We start from the raw sequence: 27,430 nt of genomic DNA, 5'->3' as shown, positions 1-27,430 counted from the left end.
GCATCGTACCAGCTGAGTAACAGAATGCAACCGTCTGTGATCTGACGTAGATAGGTCGCTGTGACGTAGATCGGTCGGGTTTTGGCTCCGCCTATACAAAGCCTGAGCTGAATACGCTACAGAAACTGTTCAACGGTCTAACTCCACATTTCAGTGCGACAACGTTTTTGCGCTTTGCACATGCTTTCAGGAACTAATTTCACGGGTATATAATGTACTAAGAAGCAAATCATGGAATTTGCTTTACAGGATCTTTAAGCTAGCCTGGTTCTGCCCTCCTACGTTTTGCCCTCTCAATTTTGATTTTGCTTCTGTACTAGGTCTGGGTTTGAGGTACGTAAGTCAGATGTCTCTGGTTAATTTTCTACATGTCCAATCAGCGAACAGAGGGAGTGGCTAGTTTGTGTTGTAGTTCCGTAATGGCGGCGGAGAAAGATGCGAGCGAAGACATTCGGTCCGTTGTGGCAACGCTGCCGAATATCCAGAAGTTAAAGCCGGAGCAAGAACAATCTAGCTGGATCAAATTCCAGCTAGGTTCCAGCTTGCTCCGTTAGTCGTGAAGGAGTTGGCTAAGGCGAATACTAGCGATTGGTTATGGCAGATCCAGAGTGGCTCTGGGCAGATCCAATAGTTTAAAACTTCAACAGAGTACCCGCCTTCAAGGAAGTTAACGCTTTTCAATGGAGCGAGTCGAGACTCTCTGTACAAATGAAATGCACGAGAGTCTGGTTAGGACCAGGCTATCTTTAAGCCCCATTGTACTGAATTTGGTTGCAGTTCCACCAGAGTTTCACTGGGGGTGATCGCGGGAGAGTGCAAAATGAATGGGAGTCTGTGGAGCTAGACGGCTACATTTATCTCTTTCGCCTGATTGTCGTTTAGAAATCTCAGATTTGATTGTAGTTTTTGCAAGTTCAACATGGATTTTAGGTCGAAATTTGAATGAACGAGTACTTAATTCCTTTCGATTTCTTACAGGGTGAATCGTTGTTGCCCATAACACGCTAGCAAATGAAGCACTTTAGTGCCAGCTGGGAATAGTTTGGGCAACAACAAATTGGGTCCTGCTAATGAATGCTGATTGTATGATGTCATTGACATTTTAAAAGGCTTTTTAGAACAAAAAAGTGAAAGTGAAAAAATCTAACACCCAGCAGTGTGTATTTTCTTTAAAAATTCTCTGATTTAGCTCAGGTCGTGGAGCGTGGGAACGGCTCATAAGATCCATAAGGAAAGTGCTGAACTCCACTGTGAGAGAGCAAGTCCTTTAAGAAGAAGGCCTTCATACAGTCTTTTGCGATGCAGAGTCGATCATCAACAGCCGACCTATCACAAAAGCATCAAGTGATCTGAATGATTTGGAGGCGTTGACGCCAAATCATCTCCTGTTACTGAAAACAAAGCCAACCTTACCTCCAGGATTGTTCAACCAGGATGACCTCTACACACGGCGTAAATGGAAGCAGGTGCAATATATGTTCAATCAATTCTGGAAAAGATGGATAAAAGAATACTTACCTCAACTCCAGGAGCGCCAGCGTAGATTACTGTGCACCAAGGAATTCATGGATTATGGGAAAGATCGTTGAGACAGTTCCAGACAAGAAAGGTCTTGTTCGCAGAGTACGGATATAGACAAAGACCAATGTTTTGGACAGACCCATCACTCAAACTTGCAAGAGAGGCTGTACGGAATCACTTGTGGTTAAGGTATGGCAGGCAGGAAGTTGATGCAGCAATCGAGGAGGCTGAGGCCATTGGGCAAGTTGCGAGTGACTTACCTGTGTTGAGCACCAACGTTGAAGGCTATGATGTCCACATGACTCTTCTGGATAAAAGGCTTAAAGAAGTCATAGACACAATGTTGGCTTCGGAGCGCTGGATGCCAGAAGAGGAGAGGAGGGAGCTTAATGTCAGGATTCGAAACACAAAAAGAATGAAAAGTAAACTTGAACTGAGAAAGGCTGTCTTCGTCACTGCACCGCGAGCAGAGGAGACTGCAGAAACCAGGAGGAATGGGGCACCTCTGACTCCTGGACCATTTGTGAGGATGAGACCCACCTCACTCCCTACGTTTAAAGATCCTGTAAAGTGGACCTGGAAAACGAGTTTTAAGTTCGCCACAACACAGAATAATGTGTTATTAACTACCCATCCAAATTCGAATGTAAAAATAACACAGACAAGTATGTTAAATTAAGCTTTGAAATCGTGAAAAAATCAGCAGTCTTCTCTGCTTGAGACTGGGGGGGCGTGTCGCCTGAAGGAGTTGAAGCTCCGCCCCTCGCTGCCTAGTGTCTACCTCCTACCCAGATAATGGACGCTATGTCAAGCCGAACAAAACCGTATAGAATTAGAATTTATTTGTTCAATGAGTGAAACATACAGATGCATATAAATGAAATGTTCCCCTGAGCTGTAACAGTAAAAATGGACACCAGAGACAGCAGACAGTGAGCTCTCCAACTAGGCTTAGCTAACACATTAGCTACCATTTCACCAAAATACAATCATTCTACACCGAGTAGCCTAATATCAATTTAGCGGTTTGCACTAACTCATAGCAGAGATACCTCTGGAAAAGTTATCTAGTATAATTATAACAAGCACACAGAACTGAGTGATGAACTGCTGGTGGCGGTGTATGGTCCAGGTGCGACCGAAGGATGAACGGCCGGAGGGGCGATGCTCGGTACGGTTCAGCGCTGCAAGAGAAGCCGTGTGTTGGTGAACCCCGTCTGTCTCTGGACCATGTTAAAACTGTCCGCCGTGAAATGGTCAGTGCAGAGGCGGCTGTTGGAGTTTATCCGAAGCTTTCCATGAGCGTGGCTCTTCACAAAATCTATCCACCTATTTTTCCTTTCATTATCAATAGGGAACTTAAATAGCGTTGCAGCGCAGCTGGAGTTATTGCATCCAGGGAAGATGCAGTTGCGGGTGGTGGGAGACATCCTGAAGCTAGCTAGCTAGCTGATGTAGGCTACAATAACAGTACAGCAGGAGGAGCCATTCAGTGATCTGACGTAGATAGGGCGAAATGACGTAGATAGGGCATTTTTTGGCTCCGCCCATTAAAACCTGATCTGAAAACGGAAGACAAACTTCTTCGGTATAACTCCACATTTCAGTGTGACAAAGTTTTTGCGCTTTGCACATGCTTTCAGGAACTCATTTCACACGTATATAATGTACTTAGAAGCAAAACATGGAATTTACTTTACAGGATCTTTAATGGTAACAGGAGGGAATTCCACAGATGGAGGAAGGACTGGGAGAGTTTGCAGAGACAAGGCGAACCTACTGGATCAAGTGAGGTAAAAAAGATTAACCCTTGTGTTATCTTCGGGTCATTCTCACCCATCAGTCATTGTGACCCACCGTCGTATTGCGGCAACTTTAACGCATACAAAAACAAAGTGAAGCATTTTCTTTTAACCGTTGGGCTGTCTCAGACCCCCCACATTGCGAAGGTTAAAATAAAATTATTTTTATTTGTTTTTGTATTGGGTAAAATTGGGTAAACACAACGATGGTTCGTTATGAACCTTTGGGTCATGTGACCCGAAGGCAGCACAAGGGTTAAACTTCTGGACAGCATTGAGAGCGAGATTTTAAAAGGTCTAACACTGTCAACATACCCCTCTGCAGAGGAAATATTCAGAATCCTCGAGAACAGGTATGGCAATAAGACTTTCATAGCCATTGAGATCCTGGAAGACCTTGACAAAATACCACCTGTTAGAGGGAATGAGCCAAGGAAGGTCATTGATTTGATCCAGGCTGTCGAAAAGGCTCTCGCAGACCTTACAGAGTTGGCGAACACTGGTGCAATTAAGAATCCACTCGTCATAAAGACAATAGAAAGTAAGCTTCTGGACTTCGTGAAAAGGGAATGGCTCACGTATATGCTAGAAGCTGCCAACAATGTGACTACTGACAACCATTTTGACAAGCTGCTCACCTTTTTGAAGAAGCAGGAAGGCATTCTGGAGAGGCTGGAGCAACTCAAAGTACCGAACAAAATGACCAGTTACCCTGCAAAAAGGCCAGAGAAGAGGTTTGCCTCCACCAAGGCCACGAAGAAGGACCTTGGGGGTACGTGTCCCTGAGAAGATGGCCACATTGAAAAGGCTTGGCGCATGTAAAAGGTGCCTTGGCTGGCATTCAGAGCCCGGAGACTGCAGAGATGCATACCTCTGCAGGAACAAGGAGTGCAGAAGGGGAGGTTCTGCTGATCATCACTACCTCCTCTGTTCTACCAAGAAAGGTGATGTTTATCCGAGGAGCAGTGTGAGTAGGGGTTATCTGACAGCTGAGCAGGAGGGGTTTATGTCTGAATTATCTCCTGAGATGGCAGAGAGGTGCAAAAAGGCCTTCACCAATGGGAACATGCGAACGAGCAGATCGACTGATGCTAACTCTCACTTGCTGGAAAAGCATGGACTTTCTGAGCTACCAGTCATTCTAATGCTGATAGAGGTAACAGCCAACGCAGGTCAGAAGATTGGGACTCTTATAGACCTGGTGTCCTATACCAACTATATTACCCACCAGGCTGCTGACTGTCTTGGGCTGCGCATTGAGAAAGTAACCTTGGTCCTGTATGGCATCGGGGGGATGACCATGAGCGTTGGAACAAAAAGATACCTCCTCCCAGTGCGTATTAAAACGGCCACTGGTAAGGTGAAGGCACATGAACTGATTTGTTATGGACTGGACAAAATCGCCAAAGTTCAAAAAGAAGTTGAACCATCAAAGCTTCACACATTCTTCCCAGAAGCCAGACTAGAGGAACTGAAAAGACCATCAGAAGTCGAGCTACCGATAAGTCACCGCAAGGGAAGACTTGCTCCTGTGTTGGAATTTTAGAATATAGTTACAATGTATGTGTTTTATATAGATAGATAATGTAATGAACTGGGGCTTTGTAGGATGCAAGCTCTGTAGAATGGATGTAGCAGTTGGTCTTAAGGTATTTATGATGTTGTTTTATGATACCTAACTTAAGAGCCAGAGGTCTGGGGGTTTGGGGGACCCTTGAGTTCCCGTGACCTAAGGATCAGTCATAGATGGATCAAATGATCCAGCTGTCCTGACCTTTTTGAGCAAGGAGATGGCCAAGTCAGACATCCTGTTTGTTTTATTAATTACCTCCTGACTTAGAGAGGTATTTGCTACATCAAGGTACTTGGAACATTTGGCCTGGGGGGTTATATTGTTTTATTGTTACTGACTAGTGCTAGCCAATTACAGAGACCACTGCATTGCATTTATTAGGACATCTGTTCTAAGTGTATATAAAGCACAAGTTTATGGTTGTTCTTCATCACTCTTGCGAACGATCTGTAGCTAGCACGTCCTTCGTAATGACTGATCACAAAGTACTTTGTTTAATCATATGTTATTGTACAAGCTAAATAAATTGTATTGAAACCGGCATCTCTTGACTATTCAGATCTACACAGTGCCACTAACATTTTCCCTTCACACTCCCCAAAGAGTGAGAGTAACTGGGGACCTTGTCTTGTGGGAAAGCCCTTTGGGGAACACAGTAGGTGGAGCTCACCCAGATCAGTTTGAGCACATTGAAATGGCAACACACCAGTCCAGAACTCATTTTGCTCGATCCATGCGAACGGCAGCAGTCAAGTATGAGCAGATCAAGCACACAGAGCTCGAGCAAACTCTGCGACACAAGCCAGGTAACACGATGCTAACAGTTGCCAAGGCCCTTGACTTTCTTGAATGGTGGAGATGGGAGAGCATTGGTGCTTCCTGCGAACCATGATGCGGAGGATGTCGATGTGGCACCTGTCAGCCTGGAAGCAAAGAAATGACCCTGGCAGAGGAGAAGGAACTCAAAGTAATAAAAGAAGGACTTACCTATGTGAAGGAAGATGGTCATGTAAACTCACCACATTGGAATTCGAAGTATTCATGGACACAAGATCCTGCTACACTCCCAGATAACAGAATTGCAGTCAAAGCCACATTCTTGAGGACAGAAAGACAGCTGGAGTGAGAGCCTGAGTGGAAGACAGCATACACTGCCCAAGTCCATGAGTTGGTGGAACGACGTGCAGCCATCAAACTCACAGCTGAGATGAGGAGAGATTGGAAAGTCCCTGTTTGGTACATAAGCCACCTGGTTGCCCCGAATCCTCACTCTGTAACGACTCCAGTTCGCTTGGTGTGGAACGGAAGTCAGAAATTCAAAGGGCTGAATATGAACAACATTCTTCTGAAAGGACCAGATGTTCTCAATCCCATCAGAGCCGTCCTGCTGAGATTCAGGCAAGGTGTGCATGCTGCCTTAGGAGACATCAGAAAAATGTACAACTCTGTCTGGCTGGAGGATCGCGAAATGCATCTGCATAGGTTTCTCTGGAGAGACCATTCTGAGGATGACATTGAAGAATACGCCATCACCAGAGTAAACATGGGTGACAGACCAGCAGGGTGCATTGCTCAACTGACCATGAGAGCGACAGCTAGGCTACCTACCTTTTCTCATCTTCAAGAAGATCGCAGAATCCTAGAAGAAGACTAAACCAAATACCAAATAGACCAAATAAAGTAACTCAAGGAGTGGAGGGAATACTTAACGCGGGAGGTTTCTTTCTCAGACCTTGGTTGTGGTCTGGCCAAAGTGGGAGGCAAAAGGAGTCTGGTGACATCAAGTCGAAGGACACAACCCTTCAAAGGGAGTCACAAAGCAAAACCGTCATTCTTCCGAACCAGATGAGAGACGAGGAAAATAGAGCCCTTGGAGTTGGGTATATGACAGAAGAGGACCAGCTGTACGTGCTTGCCTCGGTCAACTTCTCCAAGAAGAGAAAGAAAATGAGACTTCGGAATAATCTCTGCAAAGAAGACGTAAGGCCTGGGACGCCTAATCCACTAAGCAGGAGAGAGTTATTAAGCCAAGTAGCTGGACCCTATGACCCCATCCGCCTGGTGACACCTCTGAAACAGAAAGGTGCCATCCTTGTAAGGTAGGCCTTCCAAGAAACTGGTGGTGGAAAGATGACGAGTGAAACCTGGGACATGCCACTCTCTGAAGGCCTCAGAGAGGAAGCCATTAAGATCTTTGAGGAATACTCAGAGTTAAGCCAGATCAAGTTCCAGAGGAGTCTCACACCGGCTGACCGGACAGGCAAGCCCTGGGTGATCACCTTCTCTGACGGAAGCGATAAGACATATGGCGCTGTAATGTACCTGAGATGGGACACTGCACATGGAGCTGAGATACGCTTTGTTGAAGCAAAAGTGAAACTAACGCCACTGGATCAGAAAGGTGAAGCTGTAAAAGCTGAGATCTGTGGAGCAGTCTTTGCCACCCGCCTCTGTAAGTACTTTGAGAGGCATTCAAGGATGCAAGTAGAGCACTGGGTGCATCTGATTGACAGTCAAACTGTGTTGGGAGCCATCCAAAGAGAAAGCTATGGGTACCAAACATTCTTTGCGAACCGTGTTGGTGAAATCCAAAAGACTGCACCAGTCACAGATTGGTGGTGGAATCCTGGCGACCTAAACATTGCCGACATAATCACCAGAGGCAGTACAACCGAAGACCTGAAAGAAGGATCTATATGGCAAGAGGGACCAGATTTCCTGAAACTGCCAGTGGATGAATGGCCTATAAGATCACCTGGGGAAGTCACAGCCCAGGCCAAAGAAAATGTAGACAGACTCCAAAGAAAATCCTTCGCAGCTGCTATCACCAGAAGCCAGACGGAACGATACAAGGACAAACAAACACCACAGACAGTTGACCGAGACGGCAAAGAAAAATACCCTGTAAGTAAACAGAGAAGAAGAGCTCCAGCTGGCTGGGTTGACAAACTTGTCACTGTGGAGAGGTTCAGCAGTTTACAAAAGCTTGTGGATGTTGTTGCATGGACCTGGCGGGCTCTACGAACTGGATGAAGAAGGAAGAGATGCAAAATGCTTACCTGTGCTTACAGCTGTTGAGCATCAGGATGCCCTCAAAGACCTTTTTCTGGTGGCTCAAGAAGGTGCAACGTTTACAGACACATCCCTAGATCGACTCGTTGTCTATCGGGACAGCAATGGCCTGTTGGTATGTGGAGGCAGGTTCCAAATGTTTACTGAAGGACAAGCTGCTGTACCACTGCTGCCTTTTGAACCCTGGATTTCCACCTTGCTTGCCAGAGAGGCCCACAATGCGAACCCTTCTCAGGATGAGGGAAAAGGCGTGGGTGATTAAGGGCCGAAACGCACTGTTGACAGCTGTGTTACCTGCAGGAAACGCAATGCCAGCAGATCATGAGCGATTTGCCCCCTGAAAGAGTAACTCCTGCCAATCCATTCGAATACAGTACTGTAGACCTGTTTGGACCGTACTTTGTGAAGGATGAGGTGAGGAAGAGAGTTAAACTCAAAGTGTGGGCCATTGTTTTCTGCTGCATGGCATCAAGGGCGATTCACACTGACCTGGTCAGCGACCAGTCCTCTGAAGGTTTCCTAATAGCCTACCACAGGTTCACCTCACTCAGGACGTCCCAAAAAGCAGTGGTCTGATCCTGGGTCAAACTTTGTGGGAGCCAAGCCTGCACTCGACGAGTTATACAGGTACCTCAGCAAGCTGAACAAATCAGAACTGGAGAACAAAGCAGCCAAGAACGGAACAGAATGGTCATGGATAATCCACCCAGTAGACTCCACACAGAAATGGGGTGGCTGAGGCAGCGGTTCGTCTGGTTAAAAGGGCCCTGAACAACCTGGCTGGTGATGGCATCTTCACCTGGAGTGAGTTCCAAACATTTCTGTTCATGGCAGCAAACTTGGTTAATGGAAGACCAATAGTCGCCCGGATACAAAGCAGAGAGGACTGTGTCCGCTATGTGAGCCCAAACTGTCTCTTGCTTGGACGAGCCAGCCCAAACGGTGATCCTGCAACCTTTAACTATGAAGGCTACACCTACAAAAGGCTCCAGGCTATTCTGGCAGAGGTCAACGAGTTTTGGAAAAATGTTTACTAACTGGCAGGCCCCAACCTATTCATACGGAGTAAGTGGCACACAAAAGAGCGTAATGTTGCCGTTGGAGATGTAGTTTGGGTGGCTGACCAAAACGCGCTGAGGAACCAGTACAAACTTGGCAGGGTGTGGTGCAAGTTCACCAGGACAAGGCAGGAGTTGTCAGAGATGCCAATGTGTGGGTTTACCCAAGTTATCTAGTGGACATCAGGAAACCAGCCAAACAAGAAAACAAGAGCCCTGCCACCATCCTCCACAGAGATGTCAGACATCTCGTTGTCCTCCTGCCCATTGATAAGCAGTCACCACAGGATCCATAAAGACTGATGTGACCTCCTTGGGTTTCCACCAGGAGCTCAAGTGTGAGGTGTTTTGTCAGAAAGAGGCAACCCTAACCTCTTTCCTCACCCTCCTTTTTCTATCCGTTTCTACTATTGTTTTCTATTTGGATAGTCTGTACACCAGAGGGCGCACTAGGTAAATTGCACCGGTGGCTTCCGCTGCATTGATTGGGCATGATTGGGCTTCATAAACAGGTGCGTAGCTCCCATGCACAAACAATGCATGGAAGACCACTGAGATGCCACTGGTGAGTAGCTTAGCTGGAACCATGTATTCAGTTGCCTGTATTTTAGTTGCAAGCCTGTATTTGTGTTGTAGAACGGTTTAGTTGTAATTATTAGGGATGGGCGAATGATGCCTTGTGAAGCTTTGGTGGTTTCTTCCGGATTGTGCCGGCCCAAAGAGCCGAACTATCGGCGCATTGAAAATGAACAGCATCATCTAGCAGCCGTTTAAACTGGCTGAATGAGGCGTAGTGGTTGTCTCAGACGGTAGACTACCCTACGTTATTTAATATTTTAATTAAGGCTACATGTGTTCATTTTTATCCGATATTAGTGCTCACACATTAAAATGTTGTGATACATCTGTAGGCCGAAGGGAAATTATGTAATTTTCTCACAGTAAAAGTTAAAGAATATATTCCGAGGTTCCCTGCACTGGGGCGCGAACTCTAGACTCGCATTATTACTACGTTGTCGTACAACGCTTTAACCAGCTACACCACCGAAAAAGCCGTTATTTGTCGATCCGGGTGGACGGACTTTATACGATACAGTTTTTATATCAATTAAACTAGATTACACAGATTTTTTCTTATTCTTAACATTTGTGATATGTAGGCCTATTGTGAACTGGGGGACTTTATTTTTTACAAATTATTATTACTGTTGACAATGTTGACGAATTATCAACATTTGTTTTCTGGGCACTGTATAGACCTACCTAGTCCTATCATGTTACGTTTCATTTCAATAAAATAACACAACACTCAAGTGCACGGATTTATAATTATTACAATACGGATTTGGCTAAATAATAATGACTGATGGAAGAAACTCGAGCGATGCCTGGTGCTGCTTCTCTGGCAATGTGAGATTTGTCTTTAACAAGAAGCGGTGGCTTCGTTCCCTCTATGGCTCTGGTTCAGAAGAGCGGCAAAACTTCGAACCAGTTTGTGACGTTTGAAGCATTGAACGTCATCTATCACGTGGTTTCGTAATTTGATACAAGCTCCAAAACACTTTTTCGAAACTGTGCGTATTGGTTTTGCGACACAAGCATCGATGCGTCAGTGCCATACGTCCCATCCCTAGTAATTATTATTTGGAATGCTTAGAATCTGTTTCTTTCTTTAAGGTTTTCAACCTGCTTATTCTGCTGGAGTAAAAGTCCAATAAAAAGCACTAAGCGGAGTTGAGCCTCACGTCTCTCTGTGTCTCTTCCTGGGTCTTGCCAAGTGGACCAGCAATGTCGAAGATAGAACTTGACATCTATATCGAGCCTCTTATACTCTATATTGAGCTCCAGGGTTCTTTTATACAGGGCCCTCACATCCAACCTGAAACAAATAAAGAACATTGTCCCTTTGCAAGGCTCATTTGGAGAAAGTTGAAGGTGTCCATTTGACTACTGTGTTTCAAGGTTCATTGCTTATACCTTGTGTTTTTGTCTTGGCCTTGAAGTGGAGGCCCTAGGCTCAGGGGGAGGAATAAGTTCCTCTTCCTGCGGACTTTAACACCATAGCAATTTAATCAATTGAGTCATATTTGAAATTAGCACTTTAAGGACTTGTGTCTCATGTTCAGACCACCACCATTAACAAGTCATTACAGACACTTCAATCACAGCCACACGTTCACACACTCACCATCTGTGTTTCAAGTGGTAAAACAACTCTAAAGTGTATCCCCAAATAGGGATGGGGATCGTAAATTTTTCGAGACTGCTTAACGATCCGAGTCTTTATTGATACCACTATCGATACTTTTCTGGGGTGAGCTTGAGCTAACCACCATCTTAATGAATGAATTTGGCAAATGTTAAACATATAGCAGCACCCACACAACCCACGCCACATACTTTATGTAAACAAGATTACTGAACAACATTTATAACAATAACTTAAGTAAAACAGATGTCAAATAGAACTAGAAAGGCATTTCCTGCTGAAAATGCGTTGGAATGCTGAAAGATGAAATTATTTTTCTTAAATTGCAGAAAATACAGAAATGAGAAAATACCCGCAAGCTGAAATGAATGTCAAAAATGTGTGAGTCACACAAAAGAGGCAGTGTGGAAACTGAACTGCATCATCTAACAACGCTAAGAGCTGAAATACAATGCGGGAGAAGCTGAAAGCTGAACTGTTAAACAGAAGAAGAAGTAGGCCTACCCAGCTAACACATGACGTTGCGGCAACGTTGCCAGTAAGTGCTCAGTTGGTAACCCGCAACGTTACCTTCTGGCAACATCGTGGCAACGTCGTAGCTACGTTATAAAGGGAATGTTGCCAGTTGGTCCCATGGACAACGTTGCCACGACGTTGTACCTTGGTCGGCTGGTTACGTTATTTTTAGACCCGTGGGCAACGTTGCCGCGACGTCGTACCTTGGTCGGCTGGTTACGTTATTTGTTGGTCCCCTGGACAACGTTGCCGCGACGTCGTACCTTGGTCGGCTGGTTACGTTATTTTTTGGTCCCCTGGACAACGTTGCCGCGACGTTGTACCTTGGTCGGCTGGTTACGTTATTTTTTGGTCCCCTGGACAACGTTGCCGCGACGTTGTACCTTGGTCGGCTGGTTACGTTATTTTTAGACCCTTGGGCAACGTTGCCGCGACGTCGTACCTTGGTCGGCTGGTTACGTTATTTTTTGGTCCCGTGGACAACGTTGTCGAGACGTTGTACCTTGGTCGGCTGGATACATTAATTTTGGTACCATGGGTTAAGTTGCGGCTAAGTCGCTCTTTGGTCGCAGGACAACGGATCTCGAGTGCTTATAGTGGTTTATCCAGAGATGGAGAGATCACACTGGACTGCTCTCAGTTCTGACACTTTTGCAATGTACCCATAGTCTACATGAATTTGAATCACACACAATATTAAATGTTGCACCCAGCACGTATAAATGTAGACAATGCATGTAATTCATGTGCAGCTCAGCCCCAGCATGTCATTGGTCATCAATTTTCTCATATGCAGAAACATAGCTTTAAGAAATAAGACTGAATCTGGAATATAATTTAGTCTTTCATTCTTTACTATAAACATGTACAAAAGCAATCAATGTGTGATGTGTAACATGATTAAGCAAACATTCTTTGTATAGCACACCAAAGCTGTATGACACACAATGCAAATTTGTGCTCCAATAATTTTTGTGATACAAAATTGTTAAATGTGACCAAAAGGTAAGCGACTCTTAAGAGTTTCATTTCCAAAGACAAGTCATCACAGAATATTACAATTCTTCCTTAGCAAACCTGCCCCTCAGTCTGCCCCTGAGCAACAACTTTGCGCATGCCCATTTCAACGCATCGCTCAAATTGGGGTTTCAGAAGAGATTTTGCAGGGGTTCAACACCGTCTTGTACGCATTGGATTTCAACTGGAAATTAGCTACTTCAAAGGTGAGTTTCTTTACAGAAATATATAAACATATTTTAAGAAATTTGATGGGGCATACTTATACGTATATGTTTGAAATGTAGGCCATTTAGCCTGTTTATGTGCTATCAGATTCACATTGTTTACGTTAGGATTTCGATAGCTACAGTACAGTAGAGGTTAAACCCTCCAGAAAGTTATGTTGAAATACTGAAAATGCATAGGCCTACATGTTTTCAAAGTTTAGCTTCTCACAAATCACCCACAAAAGAATCAGTGAAAATAAACGTTCAGAACTGTTAAAAACCTTGTCCCAAAATAGTTTATTTAGCCCGGAATTTTCAAAGACTGTGGAGCTAGCGTGGCTGATCACGTTTTAATCACAGCAATGGCGTCTATAAAAGTATCATGTCACTAATTTTTCCAATTTGTACATGACATCTTTTTTTGGATAAGTTTATTCGTTTTAACCTTTTAGATGCGTGAGTTTTAAATATTTCCGACGCTTCCACCAGTTATTTTTCCAAAACGGCAGCTAGGTTGCTTTAATTAGCTTCCGTTACCTAGCAACCTAGCATAATACTCGTAGCAATGCTACTACCTGCTAGTGTTACTTGTTAGCCTACTAATTGTAAATGTTGAAGCCATACTATAGCGTTTGTCATATAGTTTTTGTCTATCGGAAAACAGTCGGTTGGAATGTTCAGAATCACACATGTGCGACGCTACGATGTGGGGCCCTGCTTTCGAACGATCACATATGTGCAATGCTACTCCTTTTATATCAATATGCTATAACTATGTACATAAACTACATTCCATTTTCATTTCTGTACAGATTATCCTACCACCGTCACACGGCCTAGCACTGTGTCCCTGGGAAATGATGGTAAAGTAATGAATGACCGTTTAAAACAGTGACAATAATTGTATGAGCCATGGCAACCTAAAGGCTATGTTTTGAAGCAAAAGCATGACTTAAAACTTTTGCATCACCAGATTCCATACCCCTAGATGTCAACTCTGGTCTGGTGGAGGTGAACCAATTGGGGGCCCAGGAAAACAGCTGGCAGCCAGGCAAGTGCAAATATAAGACACTCAAAAAAATATATGCTTTGTATACAACCATTCAAGGTAACATTTGTTATTTACATAAATGTTACAGCTAATCTAGAAGAACCACAGTGTATGCCAATCATGCTAACTCTTGTAAACTTGTTTTTAATGACAGACACATTACAGGTTATGCTCCGGAAGATGGAGACATTGGAGGAGAACCAGCGAGAGGCTCTCCTATTCAGGCGACTACAGGGCAGACACACTGCCAGTGCCAGTGATGGACCTACAGGTGGCCCAAACACAGGCTGAACTCCAAGACGCCTTAAGCGAGGAGCGCCTTAAGGTGCTGGAGTTGCGAAAGAGAGTGGTAAGTGTTTGGAGATGCCATGAACTATGGCTTACACGCAGCGTTCAACGTTCACATTGGTGCTGACAATAAGTTCATGACTTCTAATTCCAGAGGCTGTGATGAAGTGGAAGACGGGACTGGGAGAGAAAGCTGTGGAGCTCCTCATAGAGGAGACACTCAAACACACCCCGGCAGCCCGTTCAAAACAAGCCAGGTGAATGAATCATGATTGCAGCTTCCATATCCAACCTTTCACATGGCTATGTGACACAAATCTAGAATCACATGTTTTTTTGATGATGTATATTATTTTAGATGTGATTTTTTTATGACTTGTATAGCGCCTTTTTACACGTGCAATTATGTTGATAGAAAACTAACTTATTTTGTGCTTCATTGTCAGGGCCAACAGACAGGACCTGTAGCGGGGACTGGCAGAAGATTTTAATTCACTGTTTGGCACTTTGTTTGAAATAAAATGACAATGTTACATGGAAATGCTGCCTTGTTTATGATTAGCTGGAGTTAGGCTACACATCACACAAACCTCCTAAAGTTGGCTACCATGTAGCCTATTATACAAGAACAAGTAGCATTTTGGGCAAATGAGGTCTGCATATGAACCGCCCCAATATAAGCAGTAGAATTGAGAAATATAGGTTACTTAGTTAACGTTGCAGTTACGGACTGGCAACGTCACAAAATGACGTTGCTAGGAGGTCGCGGTTACAGACTGGCAACGTCGGAAAATGACGTTGCTAGGAGGTCGCGGTTACAGACTGGCAACGTCGGAAAATGACGTTGCTAGGAGGTTGCGGTTACGGACTGGGAACGTCGGAAAATGACGTTGCTAGGAGGTCGCGGTTACGGACTGGCAACGTCGGAAAATGACGTTGCTAGGAGGTCGCGGTTACGGACTGGCAACGTCGGAAAATGACGTTGCTAGGAGGTCGCGGTTACGGACTGGCAACGTCGGAAAAATTACGTTGCCACGACGTCGCGGTTACGGACTGGCAACGTCACAAGATTACGTTGCGGTTACGTTCTGGCGTCCCACAGATGCACGGTCCCGCAATGTCGCCAAAGACGTTGCGGCAACATATGTTTGGTCATCGAGTGACGTTGCGGCAACGTAAGGGCAACGTAACTGTGTTAGCTGGGTAGGCTAGCTAGTCATAAAAAGAATATTATAGTCTTAACAGCTGAAATTATAGTTGGGATAGTAATAGCAGTAGCAGATGTGTGCATTGAGTGCGTTTACTCGGCTTTCTTAGTAGGATTCAATGTGTTGATTGAATGAAACATACAGCAGTAGGGCCGGTACAGGAAGACACGGCGACACTTTGTTGCAGAAGGATGATGGTGCAAGTTTTGTCCGTGGAGCATACAACGATTAATGAAAAGAATCATGTAGACGCGCTTATTGAGTAATCGCATAACTAATTACACATATAAACGGAGTAATCGTATGGCATAAACCGACAATTGCTAGTAATCGGGTTTCTCATGGTCAAGTAAACGCACTCAGTGGCGTAGTAGAATAAAACAGTTCCATTAGCAATAGTAGTAAAAGAGATATTAGCAGCACCTGCAATTTACCTCTTGTAAATTGTATTAGGTTGAAATACTATCAGACTCTGTCTTGTGACTCCACTAATCAGCTAATACCAATCACCTGCGTGAGACTGAGTGGTGCGTGTCTGTCGTTGCCACGGTGATGGTGCAGCTATGATCGCTAACGCGCTGAGGGCAGAGAATAACAGAAATGTAGCTAGAATCCACACCTCAAACAAGTTAACCTAGACGCAAAACTATACGTCCAAACCCCAAAATAAGGATATTTTCCGAGACCCTTTATATGTCTGTGCAGTCAGAAATACGATTCTACCGGCAGTTTTAAAAACGTCTACTTTCTGCTTTCTCTGACGAATTTGTCCCAACATTTGCATTAGTCTCTATGGGGCTTGAGACAGACTTTGTCTCACTCTCGGGCTCCTCACGCAAAAAGTAAATAACTGTGGGTTTCCATACCCATATGCAGGGGCGGATCTAGAAAAATATTCATGGGGTGGCAAGAGGGTGGCAGGAGATTGAGGGGTGGCATCCCGTGGCAAATGTGTGTGAGATCAAAATGAAAAAACTAAAGGCTGTGCAACATGTATGCATAGTCAGTGAACACTGAAATGAATTTGAGGATTATAGGTCACATGACCAAAAAGCTATTGAAGTTTGAAGATTTATTTTGAATAAAATAACCTGAGATGAAAATGAACAAAATAAAGGCTGTGCAGCATGAATGCATACATCTTCAACAGTTTAACATTATTTTGACGCTCCTAGTTCATGTTGTTGAAAAGCTATTGACTTTTGAAATGTGTAATTTGTTGACGGTCCCTAAACGTACGCGTTGTTTAGGCAGCCAAAAGCATTGGCTACGCGGCCGGTCGTAGCAGTGCTAAACACGGTTAAAATAACACAATACTGGGCGTCCGAATATCTGTTGAATATCGAACTTCAAACTAACTTTACCACAGTCATCTCTGTTGTTGCTTTGTTGCCCAAAGAATTCACGAGTTAATGTTATTAACCTCAATTAACCTCAATTCAACTGGAAAAGTAACATTGCAACTCCGTATAGCCCTGCACTTTTGTAATTATTCTTAGTCATTAATAGATAATTGTTTAACACCTCATTCCTCCGGTGTGGTCTGCTGTCCGTGCCGACAATTTCTTCCTTGAGTTGAAGCCTTCTATGGTCAGTTTGCGCCTTCCTTGTGTTCAAATGAAAGCAACTTCGGTGGCGGTGTGGGGAGGGTGGATGGAGCCGTTTTCGTGCTGCATTTACTTGCATTCGGATATTAGAAATTCACTCTCGCAAATGTCCGATGAGCCACAACTTTTCTTTGTTTTCAAAGCTGCCAACTGGTGTGGCAGCTGGGGTGGCAAGGCTATTTTTAGGGTGGCATATGCCACCCCGGTAGATCCGCCCCTGGCCATATGAGTCCGACCAGCACAAGCACAGCATCGTTTTGATCCAAAATGAAGCTTGAAAAGTTAATATTGTGGCCGTGAGGGCAAAAGTGCCATTTAAAAAAAAAAAACGGTTTTGGACTCTGCTGTCACTGAATTTGCGCAACATTCCAATGCCTCACTCTAGCTCTCTACATAGAAACCCATGTAAATCTCAGAAACGGTTTAAAAAACTCATGAAACATAATCAGTGATATAGAAAAAAGTTGAATAGATACCAAAAAGATGAATAAAAAAAAAAATTGTTTAGGATTTTGTCAACATTTTAAAGTTTAAATGGTGGCTCCAGCTGAAAGATTGAGGAAGAAGAAGGATTTGGAAGTTGAAGAAGTTTTAATAAGTTTGAGAGGATTTGAAAGAACTCCATTGGAAAACCATGTTAAAAATATTATGAATATTGATTTATATTAATTCAAGCATAAGAGGTACAAAGCTGAATAGTCATAGCACCCATGGCCTGAAACTGCTGAATTTTATGATAGCTGAACGGTTTTAATAGCTGAAGATTTGAAGGCGCTGAAAGGTGTCTTGGAAGAAATAGAAGAAGAAGATGCTTGAATAAAGATTCAAAGAACAATACTTGGAATGCTGAAGCAGCATTCCAACAACAAGGGGAATGTGTTGCTCTCAGGTGGAGGCTGGAAAAAAGGAGCACATATTTGCACAATGGATCCTGGCTCTGGCTAAATCTACAATTGTCCACTACAGGGCCCCGTTCGTCGTAAGGGTTACATTTACATTTAGTCATTTAGCAGACGCTCTTATCCAGAGCGACTTACAGTAAGTACAGGGACATTCTCCCCGAGGCAAGTAGGGTGAAGTGCCTTGCACAAGGACACAATGTCATTTTGGCAACCTTCAGATCACTAGCCCGATTCCCTAACCGCTCAGCCACCTGACTCCCTTGAAGTTGAAGTTCCCTTGAAGGTTGAAGCTAAGTTAATCAATTGTCCCTTTAGCCCGTTAACATTAGCGAGCTGATTGAGAACAGCAAATATCGGTTCCTCAACGGCTGATCCGCATCCAAATCATGTGGTTAATTTCAATCAGGCTAAATTTATCAGGGAAATTGCACGTGCACGTCCTACTTCAAAAGGCAGGAAAGGTCGATCACCAAAACCATGATTTTCTAACGGTATGATGGCGGAAAAGACGAAAGAGAGAGCGGTGATAGGCTATTCTCGCCATCCAAGCAAACTATTATAATGAGTCTCGACAAAGACAATAAGCATATTATCATGGCTAAGTCAAACACCGCCACCGCTGCCAGAGAAAGACAGCTTGGCAAAAAATTGCCGATAAGCTAAATGCGTAAGTTTTGGGAAAATGTATAGGCTCATCTTAAAGATCCTGTAAGGTGGAATTAAAAACGAGTTTCAAGTTCACCACACCACAGAATAATGTATTATTAACTACCCATCCAAACTCGAATGAAAAAAAACACCAACAAGTATGTTAAATTAGGCTTTGAAATCGTAATAAAATCAGCAGTCTTCTCTGTTCGAGACTGGGGGGGCGTGTCGCCTGAAGGAGCTGAAGCTCGGCCCCCTCGCTGGAAGGCGCCGCCTCTCTCAAGTAAGCTACCTACGACCCAGATAATGAACGCTACGTCAAGCCGAACAAAACAGTATAGAATTAGAATGTATTTGTTCAATGAGTGAAACATACAGATGCATATAAATGAAATATTCCCCTGAGCTGTAACACAGGAGTAAACATTTACAGCAGAGACAGCAGACAGTGAGCTCTCCAACTACTTCTAGCACATTAGCTAGGTTACCGTTTCACCAAAATACCATCATTCTACACCGAGTAGCCTAATATCAAGTTAGCGGTTTGCACTAATTATAGCAGAGATTTATAGCAGAGATACCTCTGGAAAAGTTATCTATTATAATTATAACAAGCACACAGAACTGAGTGATGAACTGCTGGCAGCGGTGGATGGTCCAGGTGCGATCGGAGGATGAACGGCCGGGGGGGCGATGCTCGGTACGGTTCTGCGCTGCAAGAGAAGCCGTGTGTTGGTGAACCCCGTCTGTATCTGGTCCATGTTAAAACTGTCCGCTGTGAAATGGTCAGTGGCGCAGATAGGCCGTAAGGTGAACCCTGTTATCGTTTCAACCCGCTCCACAGTCTGGCATCTACACAATCTTTAGCTCATAAAAAAGAACGAGTCCTGCTAAGCTACCAAAAAAAAGTTTGGCGCTGAAATTCCAGTCGATTGTCAATGCGTCTGTTTTATGCAGAACTAGTTTCTTCAGAGCGTAATAGGATTTTGGTGGCACGGTTCGACACGTGATCCTTCTACACCAATAAGGTAGCTGCTTTTTGTCAACATGGATGGATATGGTTGTCAAATAGAGGGTGGGACCTTGCACGTTAGTGTTTCCTATGTTTATTTTGCTGTGGCGGCCCGCCACGACTACATTTCTGCCGCCATGGTATCAGAAATAGGGCTGTACAAAATTTTAGGACGTCTATGTGATTGTTAGAGTGCATGTCGGAGAAGCATGTATACGCGCTTCACACGCTTAAGTGAAGTAGGGCATGAGCCAATTAAATTCTTCTTTTAGTTTAAAGGCGGTTGGCAGGCCATTCAATTGAATTTAGTAATTTTATTAGACAATCGATGTGTGTTTGTGCACCAGTGATTTACATTTAGTCATTTAGCAGACGCTCTTATCCAGAGCGACTTACAGTAAGTACAGGGACATTCCCCCGAGGCAAGTAGGGTGAAGTGCCTTGCCCAAGGACACAACGTCATTTTGCACGGCCGGGAATCGAACTGGCAACCTTCAGATAACCAGTCCGACTCCCTAACCGCTCAGCCATCTGACCCTATGATTTGATTTTTTTTTTTTTTTTGATTTATTTTAATTTTTATTGATTTGATATATTGTTTTTATTATTGTTGCTTGTTTTTTTCCACAGGTACACTTGCACGTATAGCGGCTCATGTTGTTTAATTGTAACTTGTTTAACTACATGCTCTTATGGTTCTTCCCTTTGGCACTTACTTTGGTTGTTCACAATGTGTGCTTCATGTTTTGGCTACTCGCAATGTTTTGTGGCTATCTTGTTGTTATGATCAGTGACCTATGCACTTTGTAAAGCTCTCTCTTGGAAGTCGCTTTGGATAAAAGCGTCTGCTAAATGAATAAATGTAAATTTAAATGACATATAACTTCTTTCTCGAGACATAAGTTACATTATATTAGCCTACCTAGCCTCGATAGCGGTATCGATAAGCTCGGACCTTATTGATCTTCGGTTTTTGAGAAATTTGGAACCGGGTCCTTACAGAACATTTCTTTGCCTAATTTTTATTCCTGTTGGCTGCAAGCAATTTCATTGTTCATGGCCCTTTGTATTAGCCTGGCTCTGCCCTCCTACGTACTTCCGCTCAATTTTATTTTTGCTTCTGTACAAATCATAGCGTTAATGTAACTAGAGGAAGCAACTTTTGTCTTCCAAGATGGCATCACCATTCATTTCTATGAAAAGTGCTCAGTGGCGCAGTGAGGCAAGCGAGAGTACGAAACTGGACCGCGCCATCTTTCCACTTCCGACTCTTCCGGTCTAGCTTTAAACAGTGGCTCTTTTTTCCCTAGCTCCGAGACCTCGTGCACGCTTGCAACTAGCTGTACACGTCATACTTTGCGACAACCAGTCGCGAGCATAGATTTATATGGTTGCGAGCGTGTGAGCTAAGGCATTGCAGTGGCAGAATGGGGTACAAGTCCGATAAGAATCAGAGACATGATGCAAACTTTACAGAAATGTATGCTGTCACTGTATAGTATTCCTTTCACTTGTTTTTTAGAAATAGGCTATAGGGCTAAATATAGGGCTATTCTAGATGGAACTCATCACATGTTGTTTTTTTTTCTTCGTGATTTGAGTATGATTTCCAATGCATTGTATCGGATTAAATAAACTGTTAACATGAACACTTAGCTCCGTCGTTGTTCTCTCCAGGCAAAGAAAGCTTAATAGTTATTTTTGTAACAGAAATCTTCCATAATGCAGACTTACCATAGCTTACTGTCAACTTTATATTCAAACGAAATGCCACGAAAATCACACTGCCTTCAATTTAACATCAGTGTAGAAATGTGGCTTGTGTTTTATATGTTCAACCTACAAGGGTTAACCCTAACCCAAACGCCTATTAATAGATAGGCCTATAACATGATCGAACAAGACTTGGTAATAATGTAATAAATTGAGAAGTGTGTCTAAAATATAATCTACTTTATTGAACGTGCCTTTGAAAGGGGCATATTAACAGAACTATATACAAGACGTTTCCATCAGATATAAGTGGGGGTGAAACATAGAGTCACTGAGGACCTTCATTGTCCCACAAAAGCAGTCTGGCTTTGACACGATCAAAAAAAGAATGAGTGTGTTTAACAAAAGCTTCTGAAGGCAAGACTAATATTATTTAAATATATATATAATTTCCTATTGTGGTTATCAGTTAAAGTACTATTAATCTTCGTCTTTGCTCCAGATAGACATGTCAACAATCTGCTCACGCTTAACATAATATAATATTTGCCATCATGTCATGAACGTTTTTACGAAAAATCTAATCTATTTTAAAATAACGGGAATAAACCTATATTAACAACATTTCATGCATGTGTGACAACCATTTGCTAAACTTGCTACAACAGGGCAGGCAACTCAAGCCATTTCTTTCAGCTCCAATTAAATCGGCTATCGGCCAATGTGAACTTTTGTGCTCGTGCCCTGTTAGTATCCGCGAGCACATTTGCAGGCAACTTTTATTGACGTAAGCAAATAAATGGGGTGCTAGTTTACCCATTTCGGATTGGTTTCAAACTTAGCAAAAATCAGGAAAAATTATTCTATGAAAAAGCTAGTAGTATGAGCCAGGTTCGAGAATCGAACAAAAATTATTGGGGGAGATAGTTTTGTAAATGTTGACTGGAGTTAATAGAATAAAAACGACCGGAAGAGTCGGAAGTCAAACACGAAATGCAATACCACCTACATCCACCGGGGCCGTTGCTTCAAGCCGAGGGGCGAGGGCTTGGTACAAATGCAATGTACGAGAGTCTGGTTAGGACCAGGCTAGTTTCTCACATACCATGTAAATCTCAGAAACGGTTTGAAAAACTCCCGAAACATAATCAGTGATATTTAAAAAAGTTGAATAGATATCAAAAAGCTGAATGTTATAAAAAATAGTTTAGGGTTTTTTCAACATTTTAAAGTTTAAATGGTGGCTGTAGCTGAAGGATTGAGGAAGAAGACGGATTTGAAAGTTGAAGAAGTTTAAAGATCCTGTAAAATAAATTCCATGTTTTGCTTCTAAGTACATTATATACGTGTGAAATGAGTTCCTGAAAGTATGTGCAAAGCGCTAAAACTTTTTCACACTGAAATGTGGAGTTTAACCGAAGAACAGTTTCTTTTCCGTTTTCAGATCAGGTTTTAATGGGCGGAGCCCAAAAATGCCCTAACTACGTCATTTCGCCCTATCTACGTCAGATCACTGAATGGCTCCTCCTGCTGTACTGTTATTGTAGCCTACATCAGCTATCTAGCTAGCTTCAGGATGTCTCCCACCACCCGCAACTGTATCTTCCCTGGATGCAAGTATTACAGCTGCGCTGCAACGCCATTTAAGTTCCCTATTGATAATGAAAGGAAAAATAGGTGGATAGATTTTGTGAAGAGCCACGCTCAAGGAAAGCTTTGGATAAACTCCAACAGCCGCTGCACTGACCATTTAACGGCGAACAGTTTTAACATGGACCAGAGACAGACGGGGTTCACCAACACACGGCTTCTCTTGCAGCGCGGAGCCGTACCGAGCATCGCCCCTCCCGGCCGTTCATCCTCCGGTCGCACCTGGACCATCCACCGCCGCCAGCAGTTCATGACTCAGTTCTGTGTGCTTGTTATAATTATACTACATAACTTTTCCAGAGGTATCTCTGCTATGAGTTAGTGCAAACCCTAAATTGATATTAGGCTATACTCGGTGTAGAATGATGGTATTTTGGTGAAATAGCTAATGTGTTAGAAGTAGTAGTTGGAGAGCTCACTGTCTGCTGTCTGGTGTCCTTTTTTACTGTTACAGCTCAGGGGATTTCATTTATATGGATCTGTATGTTTCACTCATTGAACAAATACATTCTAATTCTATACGGTTCTGTCGGCTTGACATAGCGTCCATTATCTGGAGTTATCGGGAGTTAGGTGGCTGAGTGGTGAGGGAATCGGGCTAGTAATCCGAAGGTTGCCAGTTCGATTCCCGGTCATGCCAACTGACGTTGTGTCCTTGGGCAAGGCACTTCACCCTACTTGCCTTGGGGGAATGTCCCTGTACTTACTGTAAGTCGCTCTGGATAAGAGCGTCTGCTAAATGACTAAATGTAATGTAAATCTGGGTCGGAGGTAGGCACTAGGCAGCGAGGGGCGGAGCTTCAGCTCCTTCAGGCGACACGCCCCCCAGTCTCAAGCAGAGAAGACTGATGATTTTTTTCACGATTTCAAAGTCTAATTTAACATACTTGTCTGTGTTATTTTTTCATTCGAATTTGGATGGGTAGTTAACCCTTGTGTTATCTTCGGGTCATTCTGACCCATCAGTCGTTGTGACCCACAGTCGTATTGCGACAACTTTACCGCATACAAAAACAAAGTAAAGCAATTTCTTTTAACCGTTGGGCTGTCTCAGACCCCCCACATTGCGACGGTTAAAAGAAAATTATTTTTATTTGTATTTGAATTGGGTAAAATTGGGTAAACACAACGATGGTTCGTTATGAACCTTTGGGTCATGTGACCCGAAGGCAGCACAAGGGTTAATAACACATTCTGTGGTGTGGCAAACTTAAAACTCGTTTCCAGGTCCACTTTACAGGATCTTTAAGAGGATTGAGAGGATTTGAAAAAAAAACTAAATTGGAAAACCATGTTAAAAAAATTATGAATATTGATTTATACAAACTGTACAAAGCTGAAGTCATAGCACCCATGGCCTGAAACGGCTGAATTTTTTGATAGCAGAACGGTTTTAATAGCTGAAGATTTGAAGGCGCTGAAAGGTGTCGCGGAAGAAATAGAAGAATAAGAATATGAAGAAGTTGCTGAAGCAGCATTCCAACAATAATCATGGTTCACTATACTGTATCCCTTATGACACCACAGTGAGTTGTTTATAGTGATCTATGTCAGGGATTCCCAAAGTGCATCAATAGGTGCTAGTGACAATCCTTTAACCCTTGTGCTGCCTTCGGGTCACATGACCCAAAGGTTCAAAACGAACCATCGTTGTGTTTACCCAACGATTAAATGTTTATTTACTCGTCTTTGTGTGGGGAAAAACACTGTAATTGTAATTATCAGACCGCCATTACATTTTTCATCTCGCGCACCCCCTAGCAAAACTCTTTGGGAATCCCTGACGTAGATCACTATAAACAATTTATGGATGAAATGCTAGCTAGCTAACAGAACAACAATATAAAGTGGTTATACTTTAACCCTTGTGTTATCTTCGGGTCATTCTGACCCATCAGTCATTGTGACCTACCGTCGTATTGTGACAAATTTACCGCATACAAAGACAAAGTGAAGCATTTTCTTTTAACAGCTAGGCTGTCTCAGACCCCCCACATTGCAAAGGTTAAAAGAAAATTATTTTAATTTGTTTTTGTATTGGGTAAAATTGGGTAAACACAACGATGGTTCGTTATGAACCTTTGGGTCATGTGACCCGAAGGCAGCACGAGGGTTAAGTATAAATCACTGAATTGTGTTACATAAATGTGTTTACTGATGTCAAACAAACTCTCAACTATAATCACCAGCATGCATCACGGACATGGGCACTATTCCTACCACTTTAGCCTCCTTGGTCGGCAACTGTACATGCAAGCGCTGTATGGTGAATTAGGCTTAACCATTGTGCATGTAATGACTTGAATACAGATTGTATCTGTCAATGGAAAATAAATACAAACATTTCAAAACAACAACATTGTATTTGTATTTCTTTCTGTCAACTCTGTTTTGATAAATAGAACATTCGGTTGACTTCACTGATGGAGACATCCTTTAATCTGGGCAAACCCGTTTTCTGGCAATCATCCATATGCTGTCCTTTGGTGTAGATATCTGAGAAGAGTCAAGATAATTATAACCGTCTCTGTACGAGAGGATATGCAAGGTAATAGTGGACCCCCAGAAATTGTATTCACATTTTTACAATTGAAATGTATTCCAATTGTATAAAGTGTCAGTTGGAAGCAGCCTGGGAGATGAAAGGACATGCATGCAATTTCATCATCTAATGCAATATGAAGAGTCTCTCTTTATAATTACACAGGGTATCCTGAGCAAAATACTTTATACTATATCCTCATATCAAATTAATGTGTTCTAATGTTAAATGTAGTGAGGAACTAGAAGAACCCCAATGCTAGGAAAAACTGAGCATTAGAAGTACATTGCTGGCAGGTCTGACTTGTCCAATAATGCTCAGTTGGGAAAAGCATCTTTACAAACATTTAGACCGTTTTCTGTAGTCATGATAAGTGGCGGTCAGATAATCACCTTTAATGTTGTCCACTGAGCTGAGTGGAGCGGTATTGATCATGTTCACCCCAAACAACGTCACAATTGCAATAGTCAGGGCAACTAGCAGATAGATAGGCATAGCAAGGGCCCAATATCTATGAGAAGGGAACATCAAAACAATATTGGGCAAATTCAATATCATGGAAAGTCATTACGTTTATTATAGCTCTTTTCAATGAACAACACCAAACTATACCTCTTCACACTTACTTTTGAGGCCAGTATGTCAGCCCTACTGAATAAAGCCATTCATCAGGAATGTACGCCCATACCACATACAAAACTAAGGAAACAAGATAAAACAAGCAAACATGATGGCATCTTCAGTTAGTCATAATGTCTTCTCAAACATTAATAAAATAGCAATGATGCATATGTGAAGTGGCTTTCGGTCAACGTAGACGGATGAACTTCAGTGTATGTTTTGATCGTGTATGATTTTGGCAAACTTACAAAAGCCAAATTGTGATCCAAGAAAAAGAACAAAACCGTAGATGGCTCTCTCCGGCAGAGGTGAGGGAGAATTTACAACCATAATCTGAAAACACGTTGAAAATACATATATATCACCAGCAGTAGGCTACTAGTAAGACAAGCATTAGCATTGTAACCAGTCAACAACGGAAAATATTCACCAGAATAGATGGAGCACAACTTTCGTCGGCAGGTTACAAAGCAAGGAAGACACTACTTTGGCAAATATCATAACTAGGGTTTGTAATTCCTCGCTGAAATTAAAATATTGACAGCCAGTCACCTTTAGCATTTCCGGTTGATTAGTTCAAATTGTTTTCAAAATAAAAGTCACGAGACAAATTGACGTTTTCATCGCTTGACTAATATTCAGAACCCGTTTACGGAGAGCCTATCCACTCCATATTAAAGATCCTGTAAAGTGGACCTGGAAACGAGTTTTAAGTTCGCCACACCACAGAATGTGTTATTAACTACCCATCCAAATTCGAATGAAAAAATAACACCGACAAGTATGTTAAATTAGACTTTGAAATCGTGAAAAAATCATCAGTCTTCTCTGCTTGAGACTGGGGGGGCGTGTCGCCTGAAGGAGCTGAAGCTCCGCCCCTCGCTGCCTAGTGCCTACCTCCGACCCAGATAATGGACCCAGATAATGGACGCTATGTCAAGCCGACAGAACCGTATAGAATTAGAATGTATTTGTTCAATGAGTGAAACATACAGATCCATATAAATGAAATCCCCTGAGCTGTAACAGTAAAAATGGACACCAGAGACAGCAGACAGTGAGCTCTCCAACTAGGCTACTTCTAACACATTAGCTATTTCACCAAAATACCATCATTCTACACCGAGTATAGCCTAATATCAATTTAGCGGTTTGCACTAACTCATAGCAGAGATACCTCTGGAAAAGTTATGTAGTATAATTATAACAAG

General features: G+C 42.9%; 1 protein-coding gene across 3 annotated transcripts; it reads right to left on the bottom strand.

Annotated features, from left to right (window-relative positions):
* Nucleotides 1–230: 230 nt before the first annotated feature.
* On the bottom strand, nucleotides 231–26,875 carry pigp (phosphatidylinositol glycan anchor biosynthesis, class P). Of its 3 annotated transcripts, XR_009932760.1 has the most exons (6): nucleotides 26,772–26,875; nucleotides 26,468–26,552; nucleotides 26,225–26,297; nucleotides 25,991–26,109; nucleotides 25,339–25,552; nucleotides 231–259 (listed from the first exon to the last, which is right to left on the bottom strand). XR_009932760.1 is itself a non-coding variant. In XM_062485108.1 (5 exons), the coding sequence occupies exons 1-5, from the start codon at nucleotides 26,778–26,780 to the stop codon at nucleotides 25,437–25,439; spliced, it is 402 nt and encodes a 133-aa protein (XP_062341092.1). In that variant the 5' UTR covers nucleotides 26,781–26,875; the 3' UTR covers nucleotides 25,168–25,436. The 3 variants fall into 3 exon arrangements, 2 of the variants coding, with proteins under 2 accessions (XP_062341092.1, XP_062341093.1); XM_062485108.1 differs by lacking the exon at nucleotides 231–259 and having other exon boundaries at nucleotides 25,168–25,552; XM_062485109.1 differs by lacking the exon at nucleotides 231–259 and having other exon boundaries at nucleotides 25,168–25,552; nucleotides 26,650–26,789.
* Between the last annotated feature and the right edge of the window lie 555 nt (nucleotides 26,876–27,430).

This window comes from Osmerus eperlanus, chromosome 19 (assembly GCF_963692335.1).
Source record: "Osmerus eperlanus chromosome 19, fOsmEpe2.1, whole genome shotgun sequence".
Taxonomy (NCBI): domain Eukaryota; kingdom Metazoa; phylum Chordata; class Actinopteri; order Osmeriformes; family Osmeridae; genus Osmerus; species Osmerus eperlanus.
This window is presented reverse-complemented; position numbering and strand designations above follow the sequence as displayed.

Bases quoted from the DNA above. Each gene is read 5' to 3' on its own strand.
- pigp (XM_062485108.1), bottom strand. The intron at 26,110-26,224 runs GTAAGTGTGAAG...CCCTTCTCATAG, and splicing joins CTGACATACTGGCCTCAAAA to ATATTGGGCCCTTGCTATGC. The intron at 25,553-25,990 runs GTGATTATCTGA...GACTCTTCTCAG, and splicing joins CTCAGTGGACAACATTAAAG to ATATCTACACCAAAGGACAG.